This window comes from Pieris brassicae, chromosome 2 (genome assembly GCF_905147105.1).
Source record: "Pieris brassicae chromosome 2, ilPieBrab1.1, whole genome shotgun sequence".
In the NCBI taxonomy this organism is placed as follows: domain Eukaryota; kingdom Metazoa; phylum Arthropoda; class Insecta; order Lepidoptera; family Pieridae; genus Pieris; species Pieris brassicae.
In genome coordinates, this window is record NC_059666.1 from 6,969,855 (window position 1) to 6,992,117 (window position 22,263).

A 22,263-nucleotide genomic window follows, 5' to 3' on the forward strand; every position below is an offset into this window, starting at 1 on the left:
GTATTTGGCATATATGCCTATGTTCTGTAAATAAATAAAAAACTTGTAATTTATTGTAAATTTAAAAAGTTGTATCAGTTTGTCAATTCAAATGCTGCCATTTTTTCACGTTTTATTTTTGTAGGTTGATGTCATATTACATAAATAAAAAAATAAGCGATGCATTATTGATAAAAAAATATTAATTTCAAATATATTTTCTATTTTGTTTTGTCACAGCCTCCGCCTTCCTTCTATATAATATATAACTATCATAATTTCCATGTTTGCCCTTAAATTTTAACATAAGGCAGCTGATGGTTAAGAGTTGACAATTGACTTCTTAGAGGTTTCACAATAGCATTTTTTTAAAAATAGTAACTTGTAACGGTATTTCTGCCAACAAAAACAAACATTTTTAAATCGGGTGCATAAATTTCATTAAAACACAATTATAATGGCGGAATTCAAGACTCCAGTTAAGAAATCAATGTCGCTGGTTGGAAGCGATAAACGTGAAATTGCAATTCCACCTTCGCCCTTCTTAAATCGCCTGGGCTACGGAACTGGTAAAATATGTTTAGTATTCGATTTTGGAAAACATTATAATACGAATACTAGTTTTAATGTTTAACTTTAGATTATTTACTTGATATTGCTTGTGCAATACTTGTTGTTATTGAAGACAGAAAAAACTTTTTGTATTTCAGGTGTTTCTGTAATGCAGTTAGTTCGGTCACCTAAAGCAGGAGAGATACGATCACCATGGGCTCTAAAAATGCTGAATAAACGAGTAAAACCAAATAAAGTGTACACAGAAAGACTCCAAGCTGAAGCTGAGCTTTTACAGAAAATGTCCCACCCAAATGTTGTGGGGTTCCGAGCATTTAGTAAGACCAAGATTCTTTACCTGGGTATGGAAGCCTGTGATTTATCACTTGGTGATATGATAGAGAAGAAGGCTGAAGAAGGTGCTGACGCTTTTGCACCAAAATGCATTTTAAAGGTACTGCAAGCTTTTAGTTTACCTAAAGTTAATTCTGGGTTTGATTCCCAGTGAAACCAATATTTTTTACAATTTATGTGGTAGTCTTCACAGAATTAAAAAATAATCTGTGAAACCTACCAAAATATTGGCCCCAAACCTATTACAGAGTTACCTGCCGTTTACTAGCTAAAACAGTGTAGAGTGTATCACATGTACTGATGTGTATCAATTTTGTAAGGTTGCAGTTGATATTGGACGTGCTCTGGACTATATTCACACTACAATAAACATTTTACATGGAGATATGAAGTCATACAACATATTGGTAAATGGAGACTTTGTCATATGCAAGTTGTGTGATTTTGGAGTGACATTACCTCTTGATGAAAATGGTATTTTTGATAAGGATAAAGGTGGGAAAGCTGTTTATTATGGTTTGTCATGTGAACTTGTTTGGATCTTATATTAAATCAGCCATGTAGCCAAAAGAGTAACATTATGTTATGGCATAGTTGCTAATGCATGCATCTCTCTCTACCAATTAGATGAGTTAAATAATTGAATAAAAGCTGCATACAACTTGACTGTTCTGAATGCCAAGATCGTGAACAACCAGGCATGGCTGAAACCCAAAGCACAATATATAAACTATAAAATTATAGATGCCATTTAAGGCTAATAATTTAAATTTTTCATGCCCATGGATTATTATAAGCTAAGCCATTTTACTTGCCTGGTTATCAAAAGGGCAAGTTTAATTAATGGCTTCTGTTGGGTGTGTACTAATAATACTCAATATTTCCAGGTACAGAAGCGTGGAGTGCTCCTGAAGTACTGCATGGAGGTATTATTAGCAACAAGACTGATGTATGGTCTTTTGGTCTAACATTATGGGAGATGATGTCCTTGTTGCCACCCCACACCAACATTGAAGACTTTGATGAAAGTATAAGCAGCATAAATGACAGTTACATAGATAATGCTTATGAGATGTATGGTAGGTACAACAAAGTTGGAACTTTAGATTTATTTCCATCATGGGAAACACAAACAATTGATATGTTTAAAAAATTATTATCCAAATACTGCCAACAAAAAAAAAAAATTCAATGAAAGTTGGGACTGTTGGAACAACTTGGAATATACTAGTGGACCAATGACACGCTCCAAAGTATAAGACTAATTTATGTTTGGTATTTCCAGGAACCCGACCAGCGTTACCTGCAGCAATATCAGTACCAGAATACAGCGGACCAGTAGCACTATTCCAAGCAGCCACTGAAATAAAGGGTGAAGATAGACCTTCAGCCGCTGAATTGTCTGCTGCTGCACAATCCATTGCTACTAGTAGCTGAGTAGCTATGATTTAACATGTTTCACTTGTTTAATATCTTTGAACAATATGTTGGCTCTATATACCTTCCAGGCTTAGATTTTTGAAGCGCTTTATTCTGCTCATGACCACTATGTGGCACTTTAAGCAAAAATTGTACCAAGTCTTAAAAAGCCTGCAACAGACTTGTGATCCTTCTGGCAGTGTGAGTGTCCATGGGCGGTATCACATAACATCAGGTGTGCTTCCTGCCAGTTCAAAAAAAGGTATAGTAAAACTGAGTTTTTAGAAATAGGAGTGCAATCCTATTATTGAATATTATAGTTATTACTAAAATACTGTATTTACACTGATAATAAAAGACAACAATGGTTTTGAATAAGTGGAGTTGTATGTATGAAAGTATTAAAACATTATTTTTAAAACACTTATATTTAAGTAACATAAATAAAAATTTAACAACCTTATAATTAGGTATAGTTTATGATACAGAGATTATTTTAAATGAGATAAAATGTTTTTGAGCGTGAGATTATACATCGAGATTCCTTTACAACAGAACGGCTGACTAGTATTTACAATAAATGTATTTTTATGTTATATTGTGAAATGTATGACAAAATATATTTTAGCATCTACTGTGAGGTATACTTAAGGCAAATGGATCTATCGTGATATGATTTTAAACATAGTAAAAACCTTGATTGGTTAATTGTTTTGTCACCTTGTTTTTTAAAGTTATACAACATCTTTTTGAGACTTATAAAATGTTTATGTATAAAAGAAATACATAAATTTAAAAGGAACGCTTGCTATTTCTTAAATAATGACAAGGATGCTAATTCTTATGTACTTAACTGGTAGTATACAGCATTCTGTAGTTAAAATTCCGACACATGTAAATTATTCAATGCTTTTACATCAGAATTAGTTTGATCCACTAATCGGTTACTGGTGACGTGACCAAGCATTTACATATAAATATATGCTATTTGACACCACTGTTTATGTTAACAATAGATTTTTACAGACGTAAAATGGACAGTATATCTTAGGAACATTTTCCCTGTCTATGTAATAACGGTGTCCATTATAAATACTCTAATTGGTTAAATATTTTAATAACTTTATAAATTGTATTTTCATGTACTGGTTGTAAACTTTTGAAAAAGGAAACTATTTCTTGATGGAGACAATGATGACCAATCACAATCAAGAATTAAAATAATTCCATTTTCAAAAGTATGCTCATACCCAAATTGCTTTATAGGTGTGCCTTTTTAATAAAATTGGGAGTCTATAACCGTTACATATACAATTACAAAAAACCACAAAAATATTATTTTTATATAAAATAAACATATATATAGATAAGACTTATTGTCAAATAATGTTGAATTATTTAATAAAATATTGACAGTCTCTAATTTCTTGTTGAAGATTTTCCATGCCAATGCAAAATACATTAATCAGTTCATTTTAGAGAAACTCGTTTATTTTGTTTGATTGGGATCAAGGTTATAAATACGAATCCGGTCGTTAAACTACTAGACGTAGTTCTACGTCACTTTGCTGTTGTGTTTTTATCAAGAAATACATCTCGAAACTCACCAGGCTTATGATATTAAAAATAAAATTGTATCATTACAATTATTATATCAGATGATATATTATTATTTTGTTTTAATAAAAATATGCTAAAAATGCCTGTTATATTGTTTTCTACACTGGGAATGATTATATAAAAACGGCTTTTCTGGAATCGAACCTAAATCTGCAGGCGATATAACAAATACATACTAAACGGCGTTGACTTTTTTTCAGCTGTAGAAACGATGCGGGATGTAGTTAACCGTTTTTTAATGGGACTAGTATATATGTATAGTATGTTTATATACACATCAAGCTCCATAGTGGTTATTTTTTTGTCGGATTGGAACCCAAGAGATTTAGATTAGCTGCGTCACGGTTATGAGTGAAGCCGTGACAGATATGCAACAACGTCTTTCTTCCCGGCGTGAGCCGCGACCTGCAGTGCGGTAAGACCTCGGGCGTCCCTCAGTGCGACGTCGCATCGCCTCGACAACACGCGTACACATGACAGCTGACCGAACATTGCCGCGCCGTGTAACGCGCTCTCGCCATTCTGGTAAAAATAATATTCTGGAGTTACACTTCTAAATAAAACTTGACAGTAGTCAAAATGTATGTAAATTAAATATATTATTGTGGTGGGATATATTGCCTAAAATTGCACAGTATTTATTATGTTGCAATTTCACCATAATTAATTATTGTAATATATTTTAATTCAGTAAAAGTATATCTTTGGTGTCCCAAATAAAACAAGAGCAAGCGCGAAATTATGAAAAATATTTCCTTTTTTGGTATGAACGCCATCTTGCGACTATTTTTATAATTAATATCATATTCATACATTTGTTATCAAACTTAGTATTTTTCATGTGGCGACATCTTGTGGTACAAAAATAATTGTATTAAAAATACGTACCGGCAATAATCCAAGGTTAGGGTTGTATTTTAGCAGCTCTTGAACTACTCCTACGTGTCCTTTGTGCGCTGCTTTAAACAAGGGCGTCGCTCCGTCCTGAAAATATACCAATAATCTAGAAATATATTGTGGAGACCAATAATGCCACTCGGTTCCACCACGTCGGTGATTTTACCGCTGTGTGTGACACAGAAACACACAAGGACAGTGAAATAATCGCGAAAGCTGTGCGTGCGCACGATTACGATTTGTTAATTTCAATATGAGTGTTTATTAAGGCTTTGAAGAAGTTTCTTTTTATTCAGTAAGCTAGAAAATTTTGCTATATGGTGCTCGCCTCATAATATCTGCAATATTGGTTTGGTGGTGTTCGACTCTCAACCCTTGAGACGTCATTCATATCCTATATAGATGCCAGATTGTTACCTTATTTTTAAAAAATGCATTTTTTTAATTTTCATTCAAATTGTTTTATTGTATATTTTTTGTATCTCAGAGTGGGGACATCGTCTATATAATAGCAAATGGTTTTATTAAAATGTTCATTATTACGATCTGGTGCATTATTATTTATACTTGGATAAATTTACCTGTCGGCATACGTCAACGCGTGCGCCGTGAGCGAGCAACGTACGCGCCACGTGCGCATGTCCGCATTGTGCGGCAATCCATAGCGGCGTAGCGCGGTCTATACGTGCGAGATCAACTCTAGCACCATGTGCTGATAGCATCTCACAAACTTCTTCGTGACCATTCTGGGCTGCTATGAAGAGTGGCGTCGCTCCATCCTGATTTAATTTTTAATTTAATGTTATGATTATAATAATAATTAAATTAGAAATTTAGATGCAAATTCTGATCTATCACAGATGAAATCTAGGGGCACGGTAGTGCGCCTGCCAAGTCAAACAAAAAAGCAGCACGGACGTACCAACCTTTTCTTGAAGCAGTTCCGGCCATTTTGACCCCACGAACTCAATTATGGGTAAAATTTAAAGCCTGAATTTTCAGTTACAAGCATTGTATAAACCTGTATATTTCTTCATTCAATTTTCACCAGTAGTTTCTTAGTTCTGTCACTCACTGACAGACCGAGCATGAAAACTTTATGGTACTGGAAGTACCTAACAGACATATAAGCTTCAAATTTAGAACTCAGTGTTTAGTGTATAAATCAAGGAAAAACTAATATTTAGCTATTTTTTATATTTTAAATAATATATTGACTTGGCAATCGCATAAACATAGTGTTTCTATGGTTCTGATAAGTAATACATTTTATATTAAGTAAGTCAAGTCAATTTATTTTATTTATTCATACTTCGTTGCATTAAAAAATTACCCAAATAACACAATACATAAAAAAATTAAAGGACCGGGCGGCCTTAGCGATAACAAGCGATCTCTTCCAGGCAACCCTATATCAATATTTATATATAAAACATAAAAGACTTGTTATATTCATATGGTCAATATAAGATGTTGTTAGGTAAGCTAATTATGTTATAACTTAAGAAAATCCCTGAAGTATTGAAATGAATTAACCAACTTGAAATTACATGGATCTCACAAGTTTTTATAGTAAAAGAACTGCGTAACGAGACTTGGTTTAAGTTATGGCATTCCTTTTACACAAAATCATTTTTTTATTCTTATTCAAAGCTAAATGTTTGCATACCTTCATACAGGCATCGACTCGAGCTTCTCGTCGCAATAATTCTTCGACAACTGGAAGGTGACCGCATTGACACGCCACAAACAAGGGTGTACCACCATCCTGGAAATAATAATACTGTACCAAAAACTCACGCTTTGCATTTAATAATAATAATAATCTTTATTTATTTTCTTACAAAAACGTCATACATAAACAATTTACAGTTACATGGAAATTCTTGTTTATGTGGGACTGATGTCTGCTAAAGCTACATGTGTTACACATTTAATAGTACTGTGTTCACGACTTTCTGGTATTTCTAATACTGCTATGAAATACATTTGCATAATGTATATGTACACCAAAAATGTCAAGAGCAATTTACTAAATTTAATTCGTTTAACATGTTTTACGCCATCTAACGGTCGACTTCGTAATATAGAAATAACTCAGAGCACCATCTAGCGGCAGTACAGAAAAATATAGATAAATAAGTAATAATAAATGGCTCATAATCTTCCGAAAGAGTTTGATAAATTTCACTCATAATTCATGAAAAGATCTTGTTGGTAGATTCATAATTGTTACCTACCAATGAAGGTGCGTCAATAGAGGCACCAGCCTCCAACAGCAACTGCGCGATGTCAATGAAGCCACCCTGCGCCGCGAAGAACAACGCCGACGTTCCTGTCTGACCACAACACGTATCTTCATATTAATTTATTTTCACATTATTTGTCTTTGAACTCTGCTTGTTTTATTTAAATCGCCTCGTAACAATAACGTATATTTCAATATTTAACTTTACGAAATTACTACTAAATTGGTTTCGTTGTGAATTATCGTCTTCAATTCGAGTTTCAGTCAATTATTGAAATTGTTACTCGTTTAACGTGTCATTAAGTCGTAACTCCAAAAAATGTTTCATTGAACGTCGTTCTATGCAATGTATTTTAAAAGTCTTAGATACTTAACAAAACAACCTATCACGGAATGACACCACAAATTACACTTGTAAAGTATTTATTAATAAAGAGAGCGGCACTTTAACTTTTACAATAAAAACTTCAAAAAAAAAAACCCTAAATAGTATATAATTCTAAGATGTTGTTATGCCATCGCGTTTCTTGCCATGCACAATGCCATCTATTGCTTAAACAATGAATTAGATTATGAATTTAAAAAGATACCAATTTTCGAAAAATGAAATCCTTCATCGAATGTTTATGTAATATAAGAAAATAGACTGCGTCATTTACATACATTGTAGTTGTATCGTAAATAGGGAACCAAGTCCATGATCATTTGTTTCTTTTTATCAAGGAGGACTTTCGAATTTATCGATAACTATTGACCTGAATAATTTATATTATAAGAGCCACACTTTAAGGCTAAAAGTTCAAGGGGTGCCGTGCTGTGCGCAAATAAAACAAAGAAGCATTGTTATAGAATTTAGCGCACTGTGTGTGAATGGTGTTGAATAGGCTCATTCTGTACGGGGATGCCCTACGAGTGCTATTCATCCCGAATGTATGACATACAATATAGGTCTTTCGGGTATTTTACTAAAAAAGCTTATGTACCGAGCTTCGTTTCAAATTAGTTTTAGTTATTATAATCCTTACTTTTACGGTAATATAACCAAGAATTATAAATATCTTTAAACAAGTATAATACAGTCAAAACCGTTTACGACATCGTTTAGAACAACATATCGGTTATATTGACCAAAATCAAAGGTCCCGACTGAAGGTTAGGTACTGAATATCAACGTCATTTGCTGTTACAGGTACCGGCAAACTTCTTGAGCATTAAACAAGGGAGTGGGGGAACGTTTGCGCATCGTACACACACAGCCATACAAACGTCAACGATTTACCAATCACGCGATCGACACGTCACTCCTCCGCCGCCGCGGCAAGGACATTTGTTCAAGATGTTTGCCGGTATCTATACGACTATGGGTTTTTACGACCAAATATGAGTAGTCCCTTCGATGTCGTTATTACAGATTTTGACTGTATATTATTTCCGTTGTGTAAAATTGACTCAGTATATAATATTATCTTGATACTTAGTTCAATACAATAGCAAAGTTACAATAGCCTAATGTTTGGTCCTTCGAGCCTCCGCACTATCCCAAAAGCTTTTATGACAAAAAAAAAATATTCGTTTCCTTGACCTTTATATAACCGTTTTCGGCATGGTACACACATAGTAGTTTTAAGTATTCGAGCAAGCCGCAAAATGAAATTTATGTTTTTATTAATCAAAAACGTGTTATCATTAAAATTATTTAACAAAATAAATACAAGTCGTGCAAGTTATTTCCATTTAAAAATAACGCTACTTTTTTATGATACGGTTTTCATGAAACCATAAATAAATTCAATAAAAATTACACAAATCGCAATTATGCTAATTATAACCGCTTCTATGTCTCATGGGCCCAATTCAGTTATAGTTTCCTCTGGTCAATACATATTAGGTCCTTACATATGAAATTGGCGTTTTGTCGTACTGGCCACTTTGCTCTTTGGTTAGGAATTTCAAATTCAAATTTGTACAGCTATTTACTCATGTATTTGTGCTTCGATGACCGTCATTCGTTTGTTTTTTTCTTCTGTTTTTTTCTGTTTGCGTCACTCATTTTACAAAATGGAAAACTTAAAGTATCGCATTATTTACGAGTACGTCTTCCGCCGTGGCACTAGTGCTGCGGAAACGACTCGAAGGGTGAATGATGTGTATGGCGGTCATGTTGCAAAAGAAAACACAGTTCGTTTTTGGTTCCAACGTTTTCGTTCAGGAAATTTCGACCTGCAGAACAGGCCCCGTGGACGGCCTGAGACCCAAGTTGATAATGAAGTATTGAAGGCTGTGGAAGCGGATCCATCACAAACCACGTCCGAGTTAGCTGCGGTGTTAGGGATAAAACTGTTTTAATTCACTTGAAGCAAATTGGAAAGATTAAAAAACTTGAAAGGTGGGTACCTCACGAATTGACTAAAGCAAACCGACAAACGCGCGTCGACTGCTGCGTTACATTACTGAACCGGCACAATAAAGAAGGTATTTTAAACCGAATCATTACCTGTGATGAAAAATGGATTCTTTACGATAATCGGAAGCGCTCAGCGCAATGGTTGGATCCTGGCCAACCAGCCAAATCCTGCCCCAAGCGAAAATTAACCCCAATAAAGTTACTTGTAAGCGTTTGGTGGACTAGTGCCGGTATTGTTCATTGCAGTTTTCTCAAATCTGGCCAGACTATTATGGCTGATGTCTATTGTCAGCAACTGCAAACCATGATGGAAAAGCTAGCGGCTAAACAACCTAGGCTGGTCCTCCACGCCACTGCTACTGCACGACAACGCTAGACCACACACTGCACAACAGACGGCTACCAAATTAGAAGAGCTTCAATTGGAATGTCTAAAACATCCTCCGTACTCCCCAGACCTTGCTCCAACAGATTACCATTTTTTCGAAATTTGGACAACTTCTTGTAAGGAAAAAAATTTAACTCTGATGGGGCAGTCCAAATAGCCTTCACAGATTTTATTGATTCCCGTCCGACAGGTTTTTTTAGTAAAGGGATCAATGAACTACCTATGAGATGGCAAAAGAAATTGTTGCATAGAAAACAATGGTTCTTACTTTGGATTAATTAAATATATTACATTTAAAAATATTCGAATTTTTGTCCCTCCCTTACAAAACGCCAATTTCATATGTAAGGACCTAATATATACAATGGCGAAGTCACGTACCGTCCTGCAACAGGCGGGGTCGGCGCCCTGCGCCAACAGTTCGCGGACGCACTCCGTATGACCCATTGCCGCCGATAAGATCAGTGGAGTTGTACCATCCTGGAATTATAAAATTTATGATAAACAAGAGAGGTCATAAACTTTTTAATATCTCAGTATACTTTGTTTCTTTCTTAATTTCAACGTTACGTTATCAATATTGGTCATACGATTTATGGCATTTATAAATTAGAAAAATTGTTCAAGATTGTAATAGAATAAATTGAAACACTGAAAAATGAAATGATCATCGCTGCAAATATATTCAAAACACGCAGAAAATGAAATAGACACTGAATGAATTTATCGGTAACTGAGATCAAAGAGAAACCATCTCAGTCAATTCCTCATACATATGCTCGGCCTTTCCAACAACACACATTTAAGTTTCAAATTCGGATTATCACCTATTTATTTGCTTGCTTAGAACTAAGTTTTTAGCTTCACATACCAAAGAAATAGAGCATACAATGTGTGTCATATTTCATTAGATTCAAAGTGAAAAATTTGAAAACGCAACATGCAACAACAAAGTACATTTTAATAGCATTTTAATCAATGTGAAATGCATTCGCGTCGCTCCGCCGCCCGCGGCCTCAAGTGTTGTATGGAAATGGACATCTCTGGGCGCGATGTAGCATGACTACTTTTTCTGGATTCTAGGAAACTGGTTTGAAATCGCACAATCGTTTACTTGAAAAAACAAAAGGAAAGGTTTTTGTCTTTTGTTTTACATGAATATCTGAACAATGAACTACTACTAAATATATTATGACAATGCAAACGGGACTGTATTCTACAGATGGGATTACTGCTACAAAAAACAGCATTCTACGCATTTTAACTTATTTGGTATTTTTTTTAATCAGGCATCAATTAAGCTCTAAAAACACTTTATCCTTAATCTTAAAATCTTTTAAACAAAATATTTCCTTAGGTAGGTATATGATAATATACTTTGATGGAATGGCCGCGCATTTGGATTTTTCCAACTAATGTTTTACGCAGACGTCAGGGTAAGTGGAAAAAAAAATCTTATAAACTTAAGAAAGAGGCTTTAAAAATCTAGTTATTTTTTTATTTGTAACAAGACCTTGAGCGTAAGGTGATTATACTGAATGTTATTGCGTAATTGCAAATAGTGAAATTGTAGTCACATAGGTGACTATTATTTTTACAGAAATAGGTAAGATTTATGAGCGCCAAGATTTGTCTTTTTTCGGAGAAATATACAAGGCATTTAAGACTGTAAACATAATTAGTCACGCGCAATATCTCAAGGTCGTGCCACAGTGCACTGAACTCAACACCAAAATGTTGTCTTTTGGGAAACTGATTCACGTATGAATTTGGGTGTTATTCTGTAACTGTGAAATGGGGCACGGAGAGGGACACATCACTGTCTACAATTATGATATTTTATGTCTATCAATCTAATTCTTACTTAGTGCTGTGCTAACACTAAGTATGCATTTTAAATGTAGAATAAATTATTAGATAGTAGATGTAGATTAAATTATAATTTCAATGAAAAACCTTTTTTCTAAGATTACGTTGGATTTTTAAATAAGTTTAATAAGGCTGTTAATAATAAGTGGTATAATAATTTCGGTTCATTATGACAATCTATCATGCTGTGACGGCAATGATATAAAACAACAACAAAACATATTGTATTGCGCTCAGGTTTAAATCACTTTATAGTCTTCATAAATATTGTATCCGCTTTGATTCATGGTGCAAGGTTAAGAAAAGGGAAGGGAAACTATTAATAAAAAATGTGTTAATACATTATAAGTAGTAAGATTTTGGGAAGAGTTTCAAGTAAAAAATACCTGTGTCAGGGTTCCCAGCTCTTCCATAACAAAGTTAGTAGATACATATATATTTACTTTTAATTACAATTTTGATTGTTTTACTGCCTTTGTCAATTATTCTTCTTATTTTTAAACGGTCAGTGCATGAGAGAGTGTGTGCATGTTAGTGTATTGTGTATGAATCAACAACATGTAAGAGCGCATTAGCTTTTTTAATGCAATAGTTTTAATAAACGGTGGACCGTGAGCAGGAAGATGATAAGCAGCCTATAATTTAGAAGTAGCCTGCCTGCGTCTGGCGTATTATTAAGAATTATTACATTTGAGCAACAGAGAAAAAAAGAGTTATGATTTATCTACTGTGGTGCATGACAAATTTGTTTCCTTAAATATACAGTCGCGCTTTATACTTCCCAAATACGGTACGTGGATGATTTATTTCTTACAATAGTAACTTAAATATAACACATACGATTTTACGTATGAGAAATGTTACAATCTGGCGAAACATAGCACACGTTATATATAGCGGTTGTGCCAGATCGTTAATCTACAACTTACAAGAAGAGTGTTAAATGTATGCGGTATTTTTAAATGCATCGCTAAAAGTAACGAGTGCTTTATGAATGAGTGCTTGATGATGGAGTTGGAAAATAATGCATACTTTGTGGAGCTCGTTTACAGCTTCCCACTTTGAAAAGGAGTTGTAACAGGAGAATGAACGTAGAGAATTAAGGCAATCATATTTTTTAATTAAACCACAAATATCACATTGGAAAAGAAGAGTTGTACCTAATATCTACTGTTTCGGGGGTCAAATCAAATTCGTAGTTGATCGAGTTTATTATCTGGTTCCCCACATTTTTGTTGCTGATAAAATAACAAAACAAAATGTTATTTTATATAACTACATTTGTGCGCTCTAATTATTAATCCTATTTTTACAGACTGTTTCTCAGTAATCATGTATGCAATTCTTATGAGAAATAAAGTTATTCTTAAACATTAGATAAATGGATTTTCGATTGACCTACCTACTAATGTATTTCCGAACCAAATTTAGGGTATTTCAAGATTAGTCCAGGTATCCAGTCTTTAAAGACCAGTAACGCACTTGCGAGCATTATATCGGCGGTATCACTTAACATCATCGAATCTCCTGTCTGTTTGGTCCCTTGCCTTCGGTATAGCAGTCTCCGTCTTTATATGATAACTTGCTATAATCAGCTTAAACCGGTTTTTAAAAAATAACGTTTTCGTTCAGGTTATAACGAACAAACCTTTCAGCTTTATAAACATAGTATAGATACGTTGAATTAAAAAAGTTTAAGATTTGTTCTCAAGATCTTAGTCACGTTAGTCATTAGGCAATCATTACATCACAACGATGTCTGGCTAATTTGAGATTACTTTGCAAAATAATGAAATCAATGGCATTGATTAGCATACCGGATTTGTGACTTTCCAAAGATTTTAACGGCACTTAGGACATTTAACTAATCCCAAACTATGGTCATCCTTATATTTAAATATAGGATTCAGGCCAAGATATGCGAAACAGAAAGTCTCTTATAAATTTTATTAGCTATAAAATTACAGAACAGACTGTTACAAATAATATAAGCAAATTTACGTTTTTCGTAACAGATACGCCGTCGATTTTTGATATGATATTATTATTAATAAATAAACAAATTTTAATGTTTCAGATTGAAGGCACATTGAGGGTCTGCTTGGCTGGATATATTCGTCGTCATCGCGTTTAAGCGTCTACCGTCACATTTGTTTGCACTTTTTCTTTTTTGGTACTACCTACATACCATTATCTAAATTACAACATCGATGCCACGTACTTTATGTTTTTCTCCGAATGAATACAATTATAATAATTTATCAATAAATTATTAAGACAGAAAACCCGAAAACTAGGGATTTTTAGATGATTTTTTTGAGCAACTGAACCTCTCATAATAAGAAATAATTAATGTTATGTGTAAATACTTACTCGATCCCGTGAGTCAATATGCACTTTTCCGGTGTCGAGCAGCTGTCGCAGCCGCGGGCAGTCACCACGGAGCGCTGCCAGGTGGAACTGAACATCACTTCGTGATTCTTTCTGGAAAAATATAATATTATCATATTATTAGTGTTTACCATATTAAATGAAACTTTGAATCCATAACCCCGGGGAGATCTTGCCATCATGGAATTGATGCTTTTATTCAAGACATACTGATTGCAAGTATGCATTTTAATTTCAAATATTTCAAACGACTATATTGATAAAATAATATTACAAAATATTGAATATAGTAAATTTACAAAAATATAATTTAATTAAAATAACACGCATTGAAGTGGATTACTTAATAAAAAGATCTACCCATTACATTACATAAGAGCAAAATTAATCTCAAGGCTCAATCGTATAGTAAAATAAGGAAACTGAGTATGTTCTGATATGACGACCCACTCTATAACTCACAGAAGAATGCAATTGTCATTTAACCATACAAAGAACTGAATGGGCACAAAAAGCGTGTCATTCAGAGTATTTATCGCATCGGCGGATAATTGCAACGCTATCAACGGTACAATTAACTGTTCCTACAAATCACACACGCAAGCCGAGTTATGCTCAAATCGAACCTTTATATTATTATTGCTAGTATATAGTCCGGTTTCCACCCTACGCATGGCGACAGGCACGTTCTACCTTAAGTTGAGATTTTTTACATGTTTCATAAGTGTTCTTTAGTTATACAGAGTCTTAAATGTCGTCTGCGTTCATTTATAATCATAATTTTTCATTTATTTTAAGTCTAAATCTTCTACTAACTTACACGTTTAAATAGTTTCTTCAAATAAACATATACCAAACAACTGTTTCAAAGGCAATCAAAAAAATAAATCAAGTTTTCATTTATTTAGTTCAATACACGATTTTCTTCGTAGTCCCTAATGACATGTAAGCCATACAGTTAGAAATGTATGAATCAATAATCGCATTATAGGACGTCTGCAAAAAAATATAGCAAAGTTTATATACAGTACTATTACTAGTACTTATATTGAAGTTGCGTAGGCAGCGGTTGAATGCAATTAAATTTTTGCGGCTACGTTGTATTACGAAAGGGGCTTCAGTAAAAATTTTGTGTTACCTGTTTCGCCGCTTTGACTCCCACAAACAAACGTTTCACACATGCAAAATGTTTGAAGTATGATGTTTATTGTTATTATATGTTTAATCTCAGTACGTTTTATACTTATTTATCCTTCTATGTATAATTTAATAATTAATTACATACCGTCTCACGGTATGTAATTAATTATGTTGCATTGATATTGAAGAGATAAAGTCAACAATTGTCAAGTCGTCCCTAGTACAGCTATAATTTGCGATCGTAATGAGGACAAGGAAATTATAGCGTCTGGCGCAGTCGTTTAATATAATTACTAATCACTTAGGCTCAACTGTGCCATTGCCAACGATTTGGGTTTAGGACCGGAGCTAGTCTAAAAACCAATATTGACAAACAGAAGTCACTGAGTATCCAGGATTGTAACCCTAAATTGGTAAATTTTACTAATACACTAACTTGTCTACCCGTAAATTTTGCCTTTGCCCTTATCAAATGAACTACCTACTACACAATATTACAATTAATAATTTTGTAATAAAAAAATATATGAATTAATATTACGAAACGTAATCTATACATTTCGTAGTTATTTAAAGTATGTCTAAAGTACACAGTGACAGCCAAATTCTGGTGAGACATTATTTTTAGTTTCCAAATTTAAATGAAGTATATGTAGGTATATTTTAATTCTTTTTTGGTGAAATGGACCATGAGTTATCTTATAATTAAAAGTGTGCCTCTAACAAAAATGTAATCAACATCATGGGATGATCTGTATATTATCTGTTGTTTATATATCCTTTGTATATGTTTTTTTGACTCACGAAATAGGCCCTAAGCAATTTTAATAGAAGATTGCAATTCTTTTCAACTCAGTAAACTAATGTGTAGAAGTAAGAAGTGTTTATTTTAGTTGTGTTTTCTACTCTTAATTTATTTTTCTTATCTGTAAAACAATTCAAGGACACTTCTCTAGTTATAACATGTATTTCTTTTTAAATATCTATTGTTGTCTTGTCTATTATTAAATAAATAAATATAATGTAACGCATTACCACTCATATAACAATGCGGTTGCGAATGTAACTTTCGCTTGACTCATCTACTTGACCTCACTGTATCCCAATGAATAGATTCAGACAGGACTGGGAAAACTGGTTTGAGGATGCCCGTGCATCACGACCAGGGTTATAGTACTTTAACATTTTATGTCATTTGATACTAAATCATACATATAGATTTCTGTATCTGTTCCACTTATTTTTCGTGAGTAGGTAGTCCTGTGCCACACAAAGACTGTGTTGTCACCTCAGAATGTTTCTCTATTTGTGCAAGAGAGACTGATATTAGGGTCAAAGTGAATAATCTTTGCACGAAATGTCATAAACAAATTCTTCCATTAATAAGAACAAAGTCATAATGGTATGGAGTGGTGTTTCAATAAGGTATCAATGACATTTTAAGTAGAAGTGCTTTTGATGACACTGTCACATCACAGATGATAGATGATCTTGATGGGCTTTCTCGAAATAATGATCTGTACGTCTCTATCGCATAGTCGCGGTTGTGTAATGCCCAATGACTATCATTGCGCAAAGACCAAGAGTGAGTTGAACAACATTAATGACTTCAGTCTAACGACTACGGCATATTTACCAACCTAACAAAAAATATTAAATCATTATTTATTTATATTATTTCAAATACGCATTGGTTGGTGAATAAATTAATATCTACCATAATGTCTTTATTTATTATCACTATAAATGTTTTTGTTTAAGATATTAAAAACAGAGGGAAAATTTACGATACATTTATTATTAAAGTAAGGTCAAGAGGTTTTTATTATACAATCAAAATCTGTTATAACGACATCGAAGGGAATACTCATATTTGGTCGTAAAAACCGATAGTCGTAACAGCCGATGACGTTGTTATTAACTACCTAATACAATAGAATTCAGCCGAGACCTTTGATTTTGGTCCATATAAACAGTCGTAAACGGTTTTGAATTTTATTAGTATAGGTCCGTATAATTACACGGACCTATACTAATAAAATTAATAAATAAGTGAGACGAGACTGATGTATATAATATTGTAGCCGTATTGTAGAAGAGATTTAATAAATTAAAATGTATAGTGAAATCTCTCATAGCAATATTTCTTTACTATAAGCCGCAAAGATCGTTGTAAAGGTACAATAGGACAATGATCGTATCTGACCCAAATCTCAATAATTATTTAATATATCTTATGTAACCACAACGAGGGCAATGTATATTTCATCTCAATTTCAGAGTTAAACAATGTATCACGCTTACTGTTATTTAACTAAGTCATGGAAACTATGTTACATATTTGTTAAATATTTTTATTTTACGTATCCATTAAAAAGCGCTCGCATAAAATCAGTTAATTATTTAAAATCAATTGTTATAAAAAGTGACTTTGTCTTATGTTACATTGTAAGCACGAGCCAGGGCTGTATTTTCTGTTGATGTAAACATGTCTGTTTCATACGCGGCAACTGTCCAAATTCGAGTGTTTTGGAGACGGAGAGTATATTTATTTATTTTTAATAAATAAAATATAAGCAATTCTGACCTATTTTTTCCTTCTTTTATATAATACATACATACGGGAACATACGAGCCAGCGGGACGCCTAAAAAGGGCAGTCATCGCAGCCCATAAACACCCATTTTTAGTGGGTGGGTTGCGGGTGCGGGCCTTTGAAGGCCCTCGAGCCTCGAATTTTGAAGAGTTGGAGGTCGTCTGTCTCAGGAAAAAACCCCACTTGACGTCGATTCGCAAAAGAAAATGCCTTGTGAAACGGACCGTGAAAGTCTTCCAGCCATCAATGTTGATGAACTTTTTAATTCATACAGCTCATGCGGTGTTGTAACGAGGCAGGAGGGATCAACCCTAAGCACAGCACAGCCTTACATTTGTTAAAGTATGAAGCGAATTTTTAAATCATATCATCATAATATATCATCATGTATTTTTTTACTACGAGTCATTGGCATTTAATTATATCGTTTCGTGACGGTAGCTATTATACTGTACATTACAACATTAATTATCGTTTGCCGGAATCTGACGAATTTTCCGGTGATTAAGATTGTGTGCACCCGTGACACGATACACTTTCAGCTCGACCGGTGTTTGTCATATTATGAACACTGTTGCCAGTGAAAGTTTGAATTTGACACCGTTTGCGCTCCTTTACGGTCACTTTGACGCGACACATGGAATCCTTGAGTTTCTCCGTTTTCCTTTTACGAAAGTGACAGCTGTAGTTTTTATCGATTCACACTTGCATCACTTTGTTATGAGCATGCGGCGACTCACTGTTGACTTCAGTTAATATTAGTCCTGTGTGATGTGGTGTGATAATTGCGATGCCTATTATTATTTACCCCTCCATCCTCATTTATTCCGTGGTCATGGCCTTAAGAGAGACTCTATACGGTCTAAACCAGTCCATAAATAAGATTGCTTCTATCAATTTTACAAATACTAAGCATAATTAGGTTATTGCTTGTGTAATCACAGCTTCCTTATAAAAACATCGTAAACAAGATTATCTAAGGCTAATTTTATATCGATTATGCAATACTTATCAACACGTTGCGATTATCGCAAAAACGTTAGATTGGACTAAGATTAGTAACGGTAAACCAATAGAAGATCGCCCGTGAAATTTATAATCTTCTGCCATAACTGTTACAAAATTACGATGGAAAAACAATAGTTGGCAATTGTTAGATGCGCAGAAGTACTTATTTTGAAGGTCATATTCTAAAGTATAACCTCCATCTTGCCATCAAGACAAAATCTTGCCAAGTTACTTGCAGGCCAATAAGAAAGTGTTCTATTTTTGAATATAGAACAGCGAATATTACTTTAACGCAAGAACTCTTGTTCTTGACGTCAGATTTCTGTATTTGTTTCGTGATCATTTGTTTTTTCTAATAGACAAGTAGGACACACGACTTTTGTGTCCACGACTCGATGGTTTTCTTACAATGTTTTCCAACACCGTACGAGCGAGTGATAAATGCACACATAGAAAGACCATTCCTGCTCAACCGGGGATAGATAGAAGCCAGGTCTGCTCATAGGAAAATGCTTTTTCCAATCAAAACAACAAACTAAGTAATTTTGTACACACATACATAGTCATTAATGCGGATCATATATATCCTATATCAGGGTGCATTTGAATTATTTGACAAATCGTAATCTTCTAGATACAAGGAGCTTTACAAAGCTTCGCAGATAAGTCACCTCGTTCGTTGTCCGAATTTAGAGCATGCTATAGAAATAGAGAGTTGTTTACATCCGCCGTCACGTCCTAGACTTTTTCTGATTCTTACTGACAGCATACATTTAGTTTTATATAGATAATTTTTATTTTACAAATGTCGAACTGTATTTTTTCCCCTACAATAGATACGCAGTTAAAGTATTTATTTGGTTAAAATTTCAAATAAAATAAACTAATACAAATAAAAAGGAATAACAAAGATTGTTACTACACTTGAAGCTTAAAATAAAATAATATAAAACATTGAAAGAGAATATTTTTTTAACCGGATTAAAGTTATTTGTATTATTATAAACTTATATTATATAAGTGTTTTCTTTTAATGTGTAAAAGCTATGTTAACAAAAGACAATACTATATAAAACATGTTCATAAGATATGCTATGATATGCTATCACTATTCTCAGTCATAACAGATTTTATAAACATTTCAAATAATATATACAACAACACTTTCCAGTATGAATATTAATTTTCACATGAATATTCAATATTATAGTCACCCTATTGAGTGGCGTTCTTGACAGTCACCAACACACAATGTTATTGTTCTTTTTGCTTAGTTATGTAAGAAACCTACTTCTCTCAACTAGATGGAGCTGGTAAATGATAATTTAAATATCGAATAAAATCAAAGGTAAACTTTGTTATAAAAAATATTTTTATTGATATAAGTTTGCCAACGTTCAGCACACTGATACATTGACCTAGCTCGTTTACCAGAATTCTCAATCTGGATGTATCGTATATTTAACCGGCTTCAAAAACCGAAGGAGTTCATGAATTTTGTCATGTGACTGAAACTGAAACTAAAAAAACTGGTATTTTAAAATATCTCTGAAGTGGGAAAAAATGTCATTTAAATTTCAGGAAAAATGCCTTCTTTATTAGGTACATTAGTAGATATATTAAAACTTTGTGTATCCAGTAAGATCCAGTTTCCTAGTCAAAGTTTGGTTATTTATGGTCAACACCTTGGTCTTGCGTTCGATTGCCGCCGAAACAATTGTCTCGGGTTAATCGGGAAAAGCCCTACATAACATATGAAACAAATGAATATATTCACGTATAGTGGTTGTATGTAATTTGCAGTTAATAATAATAGTACTATTTAAAGAATCTTAATTAATTACAAAGCCAAACAAGCGCTTATTATGTACGGTCATGCTCTACATATATGTTAATAATAACCGACAGGTGTATTTTGAAATGCGCTGTGATTAAAGATTATTTTTATTATTTGATAAGGGGCTAATAAGACCATAAAAGACACTCACCGCAACTCATGGACACTCATTACAGCCGCTGCGGTGTCGGCCTTAACAGAGAAGTAAGTTCTCTTTTAAAAATAATTGGAGGTCGTATCTCCCAGAGATGACTAAAAGAAGAATCATAATTTTTTATTCCGATGGGGTTTTAAGATTTATTTCCAACAAAAAGGCACAGAAGGCTGATCACCTATTTGCTTATAAGATGAACAAATGATCATGAAACAGATACAAAAATCTGAGGCCCAGACCTAAAAAGGTTGTAGCGCCACATATTTTTTTTCTTCAGAAAAATAACTATATTAAAAAAATGAGCGGTTGTGGCGAAAATGGACTTAACCACAAAGAGAATTCACTTTGTATTGTGTGTTTAGATAAGCTGTTTTCAATAACCTAAGTGACAAATCGAACCCAAGGCTAAACATTGAAATGAGAAATAATTGTTCTTATTGTCTTCTGCGCAAACAATGTGCAGTTGCGTGAGCGCGGCGCGGCGCTAAGCATAAGTTTTTGTTCATAATTATTATTATAGGAAACTGGCAATTTTGTCATTCATTAAGTTTAACCACAGCTATGAATTAACCTGACAGAAAAAAGAGTGGCAAAGAGTTTATTGCCAGTTCTCCTCTTCCGCTCCACGCGCTTGATTTGTGAACTGGCAGTAAATGTGAAATTTATTATGTATTTATTTATTTAATTATTAGTAATATAATTTTTGACGTTCATAAGTGTATATTGTGTCACCTATATGAATAAGTGATGTTAAGTGACACTGACATTGGCAGAAGGCACACAATTGCGTTGCCGGCCTTTTAAGAATTGGTGCGCTCATTTCTTGAAGAAACTAAGTCGATTTACTTCAGAAATACTTCAGTAGCCAGCTGTTTGGTCAGAGTTGGTTGGTCGCCGTCGAGGTGATGTACTGATGGTTTTTCGTACTCTGCCTTGACGTCCGATGATGAAACTCAACTCCAGGTATTAGTCCGAACGTATACTCGTACGTCTATGATCGATAATTGGGTATGACATTATTACTCATAATTCGCTTATATTTGAAAGTAAAGACCCTACGACTAGCAATAATAATAATACGACTGAGCGTTTTTCAAGGCAATTTTTGCCGCGCACCACCGCTTTGTGGAACCAGCAGCCCACAGAGGTATTTCCGAACCAATTCGACTTAGGGTCCTTCAAGAAAAGAACGTACCAATTCTTAAATGACCGGCAACGCACTCGCGAGCCCTCTGGCATTGAGTCATCCATGGGCGGCGGTAACACTTAACATCAGGTGAGCCTCCTGCCCGTTTGCCTGCTGTTTTATATAAAAAAATAGCTATTTTATATCCCTAGACTGCGAATCTTCCAACGTCTGCTAGAATATTATGAAATATTTAAAATTCTAAGTAATAATACTATTAT

General features: G+C 33.9%; 2 protein-coding genes across 2 annotated transcripts in view; one reads left to right on the forward strand and one right to left on the reverse strand.

The window, feature by feature from the left end:
• Nucleotides 1–347: 347 nt before the first annotated feature.
• On the forward strand, nucleotides 348–3,372 carry LOC123719984 (lymphokine-activated killer T-cell-originated protein kinase homolog). Its single transcript, XM_045676358.1, has 5 exons — nucleotides 348–548; nucleotides 690–985; nucleotides 1,206–1,401; nucleotides 1,773–1,964; nucleotides 2,171–3,372. The coding sequence occupies exons 1-5, from the start codon at nucleotides 437–439 to the stop codon at nucleotides 2,320–2,322; spliced, it is 948 nt and encodes a 315-aa protein (XP_045532314.1). The 5' UTR covers nucleotides 348–436; the 3' UTR covers nucleotides 2,323–3,372.
• Nucleotides 3,373–3,475: 103 nt separating this feature from the next.
• Nucleotides 3,476–22,263, reverse strand: part of LOC123719985 (ankyrin repeat domain-containing protein 29) — a 28,895-nt gene continuing 10,107 nt past the window's right edge. Inside the window, exons 2-8 of the mRNA XM_045676359.1 lie at nucleotides 14,104–14,214; nucleotides 10,243–10,341; nucleotides 7,062–7,160; nucleotides 6,491–6,589; nucleotides 5,403–5,600; nucleotides 4,813–4,908; nucleotides 3,476–4,446 (exon numbers count right to left, since the gene is read on the reverse strand). Coding sequence (XP_045532315.1) covers nucleotides 4,270–4,446; nucleotides 4,813–4,908; nucleotides 5,403–5,600; nucleotides 6,491–6,589; nucleotides 7,062–7,160; nucleotides 10,243–10,341; nucleotides 14,104–14,214 — 879 coding nt within the window. The 3' untranslated portion in view covers nucleotides 3,476–4,269. The remainder of the gene's footprint in view (nucleotides 4,447–4,812; nucleotides 4,909–5,402; nucleotides 5,601–6,490; nucleotides 6,590–7,061; nucleotides 7,161–10,242; nucleotides 10,342–14,103; nucleotides 14,215–22,263) is intronic.

Bases quoted from the DNA above. Each gene is read 5' to 3' on its own strand.
- LOC123719984 (XM_045676358.1), top strand. From the start codon at position 437: ATGGCGGAATTCAAGACTCCAGTTAAGAAATCAATGTCGCTGGTTGGA. The intron at 1,402-1,772 runs GTTTGTCATGTG...CAATATTTCCAG, and splicing joins TGGGAAAGCTGTTTATTATG to GTACAGAAGCGTGGAGTGCT. The intron at 1,965-2,170 runs GTAGGTACAACA...TGGTATTTCCAG, and splicing joins TAATGCTTATGAGATGTATG to GAACCCGACCAGCGTTACCT.